Genomic DNA, 11,982 nt, shown 5'->3' with positions numbered 1-11,982 from the left:
GGGGGCGGGGCGGCGGCTACGGCGGCGCCGCGGGGACAAACCGGCCTCGCCACGTGACCCGCGGGGGAGGCGGGAAGCGCCGCAAGGGGGCGGTGCCGSCGGCCATTTTGTGTCGCTGCGCGTGTGGGGAGCGGCCGCGCGGGCTGGGCCTCGGCAGTGGCGGGCGGTGTCAGCGTGGGCGCATCTCCCCACGGCAAGGCAGCCTGGGTTCCCGGCAGGGAGTGGCCGGCGCTGGCGGRGGCTCTGCGGCCCTGCACGCGGCAGTCCGTCACTCGAAGCCTGCCGGCCCCTGAGGCGTGTGTGACTGGGGCCGCGTGTGCTCCTGAGTGTTGCGTGTGCGCAAGACCCGCAGCGCTGCCCGAGTGGCAGAGCAGCTCCTCGTCGGCAGGGCCAAGTCTATAAACACGCTACCCACACGAAATGACACCGCAGATTGTTTCCCGGGGGCATCTGGGGCTCCGGCTCCACAGAGCAGCATGAGATCACCGCACCGGTTTCACTTGCAGCATTGCTGTAGTACCCAGTGAAGCCAGATGCCATCCAGCTATTTATAAATGCTTTGTATTTTGGTTTACAGTCATATTTTTAAAACTGTTTGCTTATGCAGGGAACCCTTGGTACACAGCCAGCAGAGCGAGGAGTTTAAAATCCCCAGGCTCCTGTTCCCTCCAAGATTAGAAATTGCCTGCATATAAAATCAATTAAAAATAATTTTGAACATTAACACAATAATAATGAGAAATTACTGATTTTTTTCCTCTCTCTTTCCTTCTTCTCCTTGCTGGGAGCAATGTGAGGTTGTGGCAGGGGTAGGGCGGGCTGGGGAGGGAGGTGAAGGGCTGGCGGTTCTTGGCTGTGCGGCTGCAAAGTCTTTATGCTTCGATCAAAGCCTTCGTTGAGCAGCGAGATATCTATTGACCTGCCTGACGCTGGGGAGCGGTGAAAAGCACGAGTGGCACGAGCTGAGAGGGTCTCAGCCAGGTGCCAAGATGCTTACAGGCCACAAACTCCATCCCCGTCATGCCTAACGTAGAAGGGAAGGAACACAAGGACTGGGACAGCGATGAGAATGGGATGCACGTGCGGAGGGATAAAAACAAGGTGTTTTAAAGCAGAAATGCCGTGATCAGCAGGCGCRGGACCCGCAGATGGCTGGCTGGCGGGTTGGAGAGCTGTGGATGTAGTGGAAACAGCAAAAGAGGTGCCTAATGGGGTGGCCCGGGGCTTTGCGGCTGCCCTGCCAGGGCCCTGCCCACCTGGCCAGGTCCCCCTCGGCTCCACGCCTGGGGTTTCGCGCTGGGGGCACCAGTGCTTTTCTACTCYGCTTCTTCCACGTGCCTTGTCTTCCCTCACCTCCCTTTCCCCCTGCTCCCTGCCAGGAGCGCCCGGGGTGAATTTCGCTCAATTTTTCTCCKCAGACGTGCCCAGCTCTTATTGACAGGCTCCGCTTGTCCGCTGGAAAAGCATCTGTCATCTCTTGCGGAGGTGTCAGAGCGGCACCAGCCAGCACAAATTAAGCCCATCCATCAGTTTGGCTCCCTTTGCCCGTTAGTTCAGCAGAGAATTGGCAAAATAAGTGGAGGGGAGGATACTGAGACCGTATGAGTTTTGGGGGAGGAAGAGCAAGGGTTTGGGATCATTACCTGCGGAGGAGACGGGCAACAGGCTCGCGTATTGTGGTGGTTGCCAGCAGCCAGCATAAACCTGAATCAAGGGACACCTCCCAAACCTATAGGGATGGTTGGGGGCAGTGTTTGTAAAGGGTTTTATTTATTTGGATTTTTTTAGCACAGGATCCATTCAGAGTAGGAGTTGGTGCTGCTGTGGGGTACAAAGGCAAAGAAAGAGCCGCAAAGCTTTCCCAGCCCACTCTCCTTGGAGAGACGGGGAACGGTCATCTCCCAGGAGTAAAATGTCTCCAGCCTGAAAGTCATGCTACTGCTGGCCCACAGAGATCCCGAGTCCTTTGGAAGAGCCCCTTACGCTGTGGATCGCCACCAAAAAGGTGGGCGAGCAGAGACCTGGGGAGGAAAGGGAGGCTGGACTCCTATCCACCCGAGAAATAAAGGCTGGGTTTTTAACAGAGCAGGGGATTGACCCCRAAAACCCACTCCCAAGGCAGGGAAAGCTTCCCCGTCTCATTATGCGTATCGTGACATCCTTCATTAGCCTGATTTAGCAYGGGAAGCTGTGAGAGATGCTGCGTTGAGCCCGCTGCGGCGAGGGGCTCTCCTGATAAACGCGCCRGGCTGGCTCTGTGCACGACAGCTACTTCTGCACAGCCTTATCAGCCCGAGCCCTCGCCAGCTCGCGGCTCCCGCAGCCAGCGACGCGGCATCCGAGTCCCAGCGAGGTGCGCCCCTGGGATCTGCTGTGTCCCCTCCACTATTCATGCCAACCCCCTCTTTGTCCCTGCTGGGAAAAAGAAAACAGCACAAAAGTAATAACAAAAAACCTCCCCAACGATCAGGAATTAATATTCAATAACACAGTGGCAGATAAGTGAAATGAATCAATCTGTAGCAGGGCAGATAAGCGCAAGCCTCAGGCCCGGAGGAGCAGCTGTCTGCTGGGGGAGATAACAAGGTCACAGCGAAACAAAACGGCTCCCTGCTTCCTCCACCTCCTCCTCCTCGGTGCAGCCCTTCCAGTAGAGCCAGGCGTGTTCGCAGCCAGCGCCGGGAGGCAAAAGAGGCGGTGGGGGACAGGCTGCCCGTGCCRGCGAGCCGTCCCCACGGCGGGCCGGGAAAGCGGGGAGGAGGCAGAGGGAGAGCGGAGACGGGGATGGGCTGCAGGGGCTGGCGCTCGCCCGGCTCCCCGGAGCAGTTCGCAGCACTCRGAGGGAGGCCGGCGGATGCCGATAGCCCGGCAGGACCGCTGGGGCTGCCAGGGCAGAGGAGGCAGGAGGGCTCCCACGCGGCTCTGCCGACGCAGCAYGGATCAGCTCGAGCTGTTTTGGAGCTGAGCACGGAATAAAAGCGATTACGGAAAAAACATGCAGCGGAGAGGCAGGAGCCGCAGCGGCTCTGGCTCCACGGCACCCCGTGGGCCAGTGCCAGCGGAGAGCGAGGGCTCACTGCACGGCGAGAGGAGAGAACGACCCGGCTGCTTGTTTGCGTGTTTTATTCGGGATGATTCACAGAGCCACGGGGCGCTGAGCCCGGCATTAATAAACCTGACAGCTCCTCTCCGGGGGTAACTGAAGCAGGTCCGATAATGAAGGTGTTGCTCCAAGGGGCTTTGAGCAAAGCCATCGCTCCCGATGCCGGAGACGCCTCTGCGCGCGGCGGCGACAGCCGGCCGCCAGACCCCCCGAGAGYGGTGGCCGGCCCCACGAGGGACGGGGCCCACAGCTGTCCTGGAGAGCTGGCCCGCCCGCTCCACGCCACCGGCCCCCCAGAGAGGCTGCCCCACAGATGGGAGGAGGGCTAAAGCCACAGGAAGCCACCCTGGGGGGTGGGAGGGGAGGCTGCTCTCTGCGTTCCCAGCCGGCAGCCTGCGAATAGACCCCGTCCGCTCGGACGCCGGAGAGCTCAGCGCTGAGACCCGAGCAGCTCGTTGCCCTTGTGGTACGCACAAGACCAGCCTAACTGGTTTCCGAGCCCCGTCGCTCTCCCCTGCTCCTGCCGGCCAGAGCCAAAGGTGAAACACCCGAGGTGCTGGAGAAAGATTTCTGCTCAAGGCAGGGAGAAAAAGTTTGGAAACAGGGTCGGGGGGGGGAAGGATGAGGCGAAGCGGCTGGAAACCTGGAGTCCCTCCCGCACAGCGTCTCCTGTCTATGTGGGTGCCGTACGGCCGGCGCTCCCGGGGAGAGGGGCGCGAAGGGAGTCAGTGGTGGTGGTGTGGCTGGAGGCCCCCGGCGCCCTGGGGGCCATCGGGTGCCTCTACCTGCCCCTTCTTGCTCGCCAGCTCCTCGTGCGGAGGCGGCAGGGCTCTCTTCAGCCCCTTCGCGGAGGAGCTCGGTGCCTCTCCGCCCGGCCGGCTCTCCTCCGCCGGGAGCCCCTCGCCAGGCTCTGGGGGCTGGTAGCCCGTCTGGGTGGGATCCAGGGGGTCTCGGGAGAGCAGGATGCAGATGGAGGGCACGTTCTTGTGGACGGTGAGGTTCTGCGCCGGGCTGCCGGGCAGCGGGTCCTTGTTCTCCCACACCTCCAGCAGGGTTTTGTAGCGTACCTTGGTGACCTGGTGAAGGCCTCCCAGCTTCCGCTTCATGATCTCCACGCAGGTGATGGTCTTGGTGACCGCCCTGCCGCAGCCGCTGAAGACAATCTGCCGGCTGCCCTTCAGCTCCATCTGGGCCATGGCAAAGCCCATCAGGTTCCTGATCTTGCTGCCTTCCTTCACTTTCATCTCCACCACKCCGGGCGGCAGGTCGGGGAAGGGCAAGGGGCTCTCCTCTTCCGACGTCCTGACCTTTCGGAAGTTCTCCATCCTGGACTGGGCGACTGGCTTGGATCCCCCTCCTCCGGCAGCCATCCCTTGGCGCTTGCCGGTGGGGAGCGCGGATCCGCGGGGGCACCTAGAGCCCAGCGCCCATGGCACAGGTCCCTCCGCCTGCCGCCCGCCTCCAGCCCAGCCCGGAGGAGGCCGAGCGTAACGCTGGACCACCAGCCCCTACCGCTGTCCTTGGCCGAGCGCCGGAGGGCTGGCTCGGTGGCCGCGCCAGGGACTGTCCCCCGGGGAGGCAGAGCTGCCGGGTCCCTCCAGGTGCCCGCTGCGTCCTCCCGGCGCCGGCACTCGGCGATGCCTGGGCTCCTCTGCTCCCACTGCAGCGCTCGCTTCTGCCGCTCTTCGCTTCATTCTGGACTTCAGCAGCCCCCAGAGCTGTTGTGTGTAATTAGCAGATCCTCCCCCGCTCCCTCCCCTTCCTCCCCTCCTCCTCCTCCCCTCGCTCAGCCTCCCATCCCAGCGCCCAGCTCGGGGCTTCATCCCTTCCCAGCCCCGCTTCCCTCCCTGCCGGGAGCCGGGAGGAGGCGAAGGGGAAGCCAGGGATCCGGCGGCGCAGCAGGGAAGGGCGGAAGGTGGAAGGGAGAGGGAAAAGCACGCTCCTGGCTTCCCGGCGCTGCCGGAGTCCTGCCCCTTAAAGCAGACCTGGTCGCTTCTCCCGGCTTTTGCTCCGCTCAAGGACGCTAACCGCGAATGTCAGCAGAGCGCGGCAGCCGCGGCRCCGGCCAGCCGGCTCTGCTCCCGGCCCTTGCTAGCCGTCAGAGAATCCACCTCCGCAGCCGGCTCCCGGGGCCACGGAGACCCGCCGGCGGGGCCACGTCCCGCAGGGCATCTCCTCCACGCCGAGAGCTGCGTGATGGAGACCAAGAGGGCACCCCGAGCTCCAGGGCTCCAGCGGGTAACGCAGCGCCAGGGAGCCTTTGGGTCTCACCCGGCAGCGAACGGCCCGCGGGTGGGTGAAGCTGGGCAGCCCTGGGGGCACCAAGGGAGCAGCGAGGCCCCGAGACGTTTCCCCTTTCTGCCCCGCGTCCCTGCCAGAGGCTGGCCCCTGGGCTGCCCTTGTCACCTCCGTCCCCTCCTCTCCTGCCGGAGCCTGCTTGGGGATCATTGCACAGCGGAAAGACATCCCGAGTATTGACTTGCACTCAAATCTTATCGGCCTCTAGAGGCCCCTGGATGGTTTTCACCCTGRCAGGGCTTGAAAAATACATAAATAAATCAACCGATCTGATGCCGCCACAGCTGCAGCCTGCAGGACGGCAAGTCCTGGCTGGTCCCCTCCAGAGCAGGAGGCCTCTGGGGGCCCCACACCACCTTCCTAACCAGGGGTCCAAGTGCCAGGGCTCTGGGACACCCCAGGGACCCGGCTTTGGGCAGGGGGYAGAGCCTAGCGGCGAGGTCCGGAGGGACCGGCTGCCGCAGGCTTTGGCATAGCGCTGGCATCCAGCCTACGCGGGCTGGGGTGCCCCATCGGAGAGCAGCGCCCCGTCGTGCGAAGGGTCACAAAACCAACGGTGTGGGAGGTCACCTCTCCTGGAAACCGCCCAGCACCCAAATAAGCCGACAACCGAACCCCTTYGGCACCTCTGGGGAAACTGAGGCAGGGGCTGCGACGCCATCAGCCCAAGCTCACGTGCATGTCGGCGGTGGATTCGGGCTCTGAGCGCCAGCGCTCCGCTTCCACCATGAGTCGCTCGCCCTGGGAATTGCAATGTTGTTTTTCCCCCCTTGCATGTGATGAATATTTGTGACAGCCTTGCATAAGCYGCTCGGCTCCTTTCTCCAGCAGCCTGGCATGGATTAAGCCTCTCATGGAAATTGCTGCCTTTAAGAGATGCATCTTCAGGCTGAAAGACTAGGAAAATAAATGGGCAGGATTTTGGCAGCCATTCGCAGAATGTACCAGCTCAGAGTGRAGGACTGGGAAAGCTGAGGCAGCTCTCATTAACTTTGCACATAAACTTTACAGGCATGGAAATAAAAAAAAAAATCTCAATAAGTGATTAAATAGCTCTGGAGAGCACTGCTTCGGCACAAAAGCCACGCGTCTTTCAGGAGTCCAGCGCGCTGGGCGGCTAGGGGCGGACGTGGCGTGCTTCGGAGGGTGGAAGTGAGTCGGGGCTTGCAGCAGGATGAGGCCCCGGTGCTGAGCCAGCCCACCCAGGGCTCCGGCGGCGGGGCCCRACTCCTGCCGCCCGCGGCCCGCGTTTGGGCCGCCGCTCGAGGAGCTCGGCCCGTCGCGGCCTCCGGAACGGCGGCAGGCGAGGCGCAGCCGCGCTGCAGGGCTCCCGCTCCGCACGAGCCCGTTCGGAGGGCGCGCTCCCCCCGCGGCGAAGGCAGCGACGCGGCAGGGTCCCGCTTCGCCTCGGCRGCGCTTAAAATGTAAATGCATTTCGTTATTAGCAGCTCCGCTGCTAATTACCATCCGAAGCCATTCATTACCCTGCCAGCTTATTTGCTGGAGGACAACAGAGCGGATGGGTTATTCCGAGCACAGGAAGAGCTGCAATGAGCTCATCCATAAAGAGCAGCCGAGCGGGAGAGGGGAGCGCAGGGACGCGCCGGGAGAGAGCGGGGGGCCGATCAAAATGCAGAAGAGGCAGATGGTAAAAGTGGGGACGGAGGAACGATGAGCAAAGTAATGACGCCCCGCTTGGTGTCTGTCTGTCCATCCGTCTGTCCTGAGCATCCGCCGCTGTYGGGGAGGGCGATGAAGGCTGTGGGAGCCGGTGGTCCAGGCTGAGACTGGCAGGGGAGAAAAATGGAAACATATTCATAACGGAGAGCAGGGCAGCGGGGAGGAGCAYGCCGTAACCCGAGCCCCTGTCCTCCGCCTGCCCTCCCTATATTTTCTTTCCTGTGAGGTGCAGGAGTYGTTCGGAAAGTCGAAGCATCCGATACAAGGAAAGTTGCCGTGCCACCGTCCATCTCTGCGTCACATCGCCCCGTCTCAGGTCTCAGGCGGTCATCACATTGCACCTGGTGGCCCAATGCGTGGCCTGATTGCAGCTCCGCGTGGGAGCCAGGACGGGCCTCCATGTGAGGCTGCCAGGGATGAAACCCCCTGCTCCAAGCCCAGCCGGGGCCTGGGAGCAACGCCGGCCCCAGGCAAGGAGAGCCGGAGCGCACCCATAGGGCTGGGCAGCAGCAGGAGCCCTGGGGTCCTGCCTCCCGCTCAGGTGCATGTGCAGCRTTATCAGCCAGAGCAAAGGCTTTTGCAGCTGCAGAGGGAAACCAAAGCTGCATCTGAGCTGGCAGGGCAAGGGTAACCCACTGGAAGATCCCAGATTGCAATCCACGTTGTCCAGCAGTAGAAGCTTGTGTTGGTTGCCCCTTTGGGTTGCAGTAGCACAGCTGGGTTCATCACAGCATTCAGCCATGGTCCAAGGAATRCACAGAGCAACACAGCAGCTTAGAATAACCCTTAGGCTCTCGAGGGCACTAATATATCCTAACGATCCTGACCAGCCTCACCTGGGGCCTCCAGCCACCCACCCTCAGAGCCCATATAAACTCAGTCTGTGGCCATTGCTCCTCACCTAAGCCGTACTGCAGGAGTGCAGGTCTCTAGCTTGGCTACAGAGATGGCTGGAGGTGCTGCTGATCTGGATCCCAGCCTACAKGCTTACTTGGTAAGCTGATCTTGGCTTTGTCTCCTCACCCCAAGCTTGCTGATGATCTGAGCTCAYAGCTGCTCCCTGGGGTCTGTTCTGCTTGCCCTGCTCAGGCCTGCAGTGTTGGTCCCTGGCTGGTGAAGCCCTTGCCTGCAGGCTGTGTTACCCTGAGGGAGCTGCTGGCCCTTGCTGTGCCCTGGCAGAGCTGGTGTTAGCCTTCCCCTAGGGACCCTTTCTCAGATACCTCAAACCAAAGGTAAGTACCTAAAGGGAGGAAGACCATGAGTTTCAGCTTCTGTGTGTGTTGGAGACAGCCAAGGTGACTCTAACTCCAGACTAGAGGAAGGAACAAGCTAACCTGACTGGGCAGAGCACCCCCAAGGGGTCAGCAAAAGCCCAGTTGTCCTCCAGAGCCTGTRGGCCACCCCATGGTGGCTCTGGATGTGACCAACCCTCCTGAGAAGCCTTCTGTGAAAAAGAAGAGCTTTCCAGCTGCTCCAGAAGGAAAGTCCTGGGGGAACACAAAATGCAAAGACAGGAGCAGGCAGAGCCTGGGAAAGGAGAGGAAATGCTTGTGGGTAAGATGTGCCTTGAGAGAATATGGCTGGGAAGGACTCCTGTGACCCGTTGTTTGTCTGTTCTGCCATCTTTTTCTGCAAAATCACCCCAATGCCCTGGGTGAGCATCTCTTAAGAGGGTTTTTTCTTTCTAAAACAAGTACTCCAGCCAAAATGCCCCCCCCCACCATCAACACACTTCAACCCTGGCCTATGAAGAAAGAAATCTGACCCTTGAGAAGGTCCCTCTGCTCCTGATTAGCTCTTATTCATCTCCCYGCAGAGAAACCAGCTCTTCCAGCTGCCCCTCAGCCTGCTTACCCGAGGGTCTGCAGCGCAGCACGACAGGGTGTGTTGCTTTCCCGTGTGCCTGAAGGCTCCCAGGCGCCTGCCCTGGCATCGYGGGGCAGCAGCACGCGTGGGGGAAGGAGGTGGGCACAGGCTTGGTGACAGCTGGTCACAGGAGCGAGGCCCCTGCAGAGAGAGAGAGCTCTGCAAGCTGTCGCTCTCCAAGACATTCGTTTGTACCCAGTGGATGGGGAGGTCTGGAGGCTGCAGGGGAGCTGGCATGGCTGTGTTCCTAGACTCAGTTACAGCAAGCCATTTGCRTTTGATTGTGCCCTGAAACACTGAAAACAGCAGCGTTTCCCCCATACCAAACCTCCTGGAGGTGCTGGATTGCTGCAGCCCCTTTCATGCTCCTTCTGGCTTGGGAGGCCACCGGGGCCACCCTGGGGCAGAGGCAAGTGCTGCTGCTGTAACGTCACGAGGCTGGTTTCCAGGCTAAACATCCAGCCCCTGCTGGGCGGGGGCAGGAATATGGCTCGAATGCAAGGCGGTGATGTCTCTAAGCAGGCTGTTAGACTGAGCTATCAGTCGCTTTTCCTCTAAAGCCTGCAGGCAGATAGAAATTTGGTGGTGCCAGCGGTGGTGATGGGCAGGGAACAGCTCTGCAGACTGGCAGTCTGTGAACTGTGGGATAAGAGGAACAGCAGAATGGAAACAGATGGTAGGATGGGCAGGTATGGGAGATTGGGGAAGCAGGCAAAGGGGCAGCTAGGGAGTCAATCTAGATCAGAGGAGAAAGCTCAAGAGACAAGAAATTACAGCAGAGAGAGGGAGGCAAAGCGGTTTCTGCAGTTYTGGGCCTAACAAAGCCACCTTGCTGCTGATTTGCAGAGTAATCTAGGAAAAAATCCAAGTTTCTGCTGACAGGACCCACCCCAGGGCGTGGTGCAGGTCTCAGGGTGCTCAGACCCAGCCCCAAACCGCACTGCTGGACTCTGTGGCGGGAGACGCAGGCCCGGGCAGGCAGGGGAGCTTGTGCATGCCAGCGCCAGAGCAGCGCTGGTCTCAGAGCACCCCCGTGAGGTCTCGCCCGTGCCGTGTGGCCTGGCTGAGCAGCGGTGCTTGGCGAGGGTAAGGATCCCCTGTCTGCTTGCTTTTAACACTGCTGCCTCTTTCTTCCCTGCTGCTGCTTGTGAGACCGACTTTAATGCATGGCGGGTCCCACGCTTCACGGAGCAGCAGCTCAGACCTTGGACCCTGGCTGCTGAAGGCAATTAGAGCGAATAGGCGGGTCCTCAGCTCTGCCAAGGGATTGGGTATCCGTGGTGCTCAAATTGTCCTGATCCTTTCTGTTTTACCACTTGTGAGTTGGGTATCATCCCCCTTTCTATCAAGCCTCCTTCCCAGGCAATGATACTCATCCYGCTGGGGGTCTCTGGGTGACAAGGGCTCTACGGACACAAAGTGCTCATTCCTTGCCTTAGGGCTAGGAGAAAAGTTCATCTGCTTCCCAAGCCTGCCCTGCACAGCTTCTGCTGTGGGAGCTGCAGGTTGGGGTGCTGGGATCTGGACGAGCTGCTGACCCAGGTGCCATGGCCACCCTGGCAGCCCTTCTGCTGCAGGAGGCCCTCTGGGTGCCACCCAGGGCTTAGCTGCCCTGAGTGTTGTGTGGATCCCAAACTCTTCTCCGATTCCCCCCCGCCTTTCCCAAAGGGATGCCCCTGCACAGCTCACTAATGAGACCCCATCAGTGTTGAGTGGAGCAAGGGGACCAATTTGCATGCCTTACATGCAGCCTTTTCCCCCGTGCTGTGGTGCTCTTGGCTCCCAGTTAGGTCACTGCCCCTCGACCCCCTTTTGCAGGATTGCTGTCTAAGCAGTGCTGCTCCTGCCCCACGGTCCTTGATGATTCCTGCTAAGTGCAGTGCTTTGCACTCCCCTTGTTTTATTGCATGCTATTTTTTCCAGACCATTTCTCCAATTTGTCAAGGTCGTGTTGAATTCTAACCTATTCCTGCAAACTGCCATTGCCCCAGCTGGGCATCACTGGCAAATTGAATCAGCTTATTCTCTGCCCTTCACCCAAGCCATTAAGGACTGCCTGGAGCAGCGCCGGCCGCGAGGCAGGCTGCTGCGGGGGCCCGCGTGGCGTGTCCGTCCCGCCTGGCAGGCTGAGCGGGGCGGCCAGCTTCAGAGCGGCCCAGGACAGCGGGCAGCTTCTGCTCCATCCCAGCACGTGGGGTTTCCGACACCCCAGAGAGCACCCCCGCAGCCTGGCGGATGGACGGACGGAAAAAGCGACGGCACCGCGGCTCCTCCACCAGCGCCTGCGGAATCGCTGGCGCGCTTGCTGCAGCACCTGGCTTTTCTTAGGTTGTTTTCTCATTAAAATACCGGCTTCCTTGACCTTGCTTGCGTGAGATAAGAACAGCCTGCTCCGTGCAAACGCAGACTCCTGCTCGTGCGAGCACGCTCTCAGCCGGGACCGCGGCCTCCCAGACTGTGCCTGCTTCTGCCCTTTGCGTCCCACCCGTGCACCAAGCGGCAGGGCCCGTGGTTTCCGTGCGGGAGAGTTCCCGGGCTCCGTATGGAGCCTGCTGCACCTCTGCCCCAGAAAGAGCCCCCTGTGCCCCACAGAGGGTCTCCTCAGCCCCCATGGAGCCTGCCAACCCCCTGCCCCACAGAGGGTCTCCTCAGACCCTGTGGAGCCTGCCAACCCCCTGCCCCACAGAGGGTCTCTGCAACCCCTGTGGAGCCTGCCAACCCCCTGCCCCACAGAGGGTCTCCTTGGCCCCCATGGAGCCTGCTGAACCCCTGCTCCACAGAGGGTCTCCTCAGATCCCATGGAGCCTGCCAACCCCCTGCCCCACAGAGGGTCTCCTTGGCCCCCATGGAGCCTGCCGAACCCCTGCCCCACAGAGGGTCTCTGCAACCCCCGTGGAGCCTGCCAAACCCGTGTCCAGCAGACTCCCCACCCCACTGAGGGTCTCCCTGACCCATGTGGTGCTGCCAAACTCCTGCCCCGTAGAGAATCTCCTCTGCCCTATATGGGGTCTCCTCGACCCCCACGGAGCTCGGCC

At 61.0% G+C, this 11,982-nt stretch overlaps 1 protein-coding gene across 1 annotated transcript; it reads right to left on the bottom strand.

The window, feature by feature from the left end:
* Window positions 1-3,763: 3,763 nt before the first annotated feature.
* Window positions 3,764-4,473, bottom strand: RPP25 (ribonuclease P/MRP subunit p25). The gene has a single exon (XM_085304026.1). The coding sequence runs from the start codon at window positions 4,471-4,473 to the stop codon at window positions 3,829-3,831; it is 645 nt and encodes a 214-aa protein (XP_085160152.1). The 3' UTR covers window positions 3,764-3,828.
* Between the last annotated feature and the right edge of the window lie 7,509 nt (window positions 4,474-11,982).

This window comes from Rhea americana, unplaced genomic scaffold, assembly GCF_003343005.1.
Source record: "Rhea americana isolate MKP2758 unplaced genomic scaffold, rheAme1 scaffold_201, whole genome shotgun sequence".
Lineage (NCBI taxonomy): Eukaryota > Metazoa > Chordata > Aves > Rheiformes > Rheidae > Rhea > Rhea americana.
This window is presented reverse-complemented; position numbering and strand designations above follow the sequence as displayed.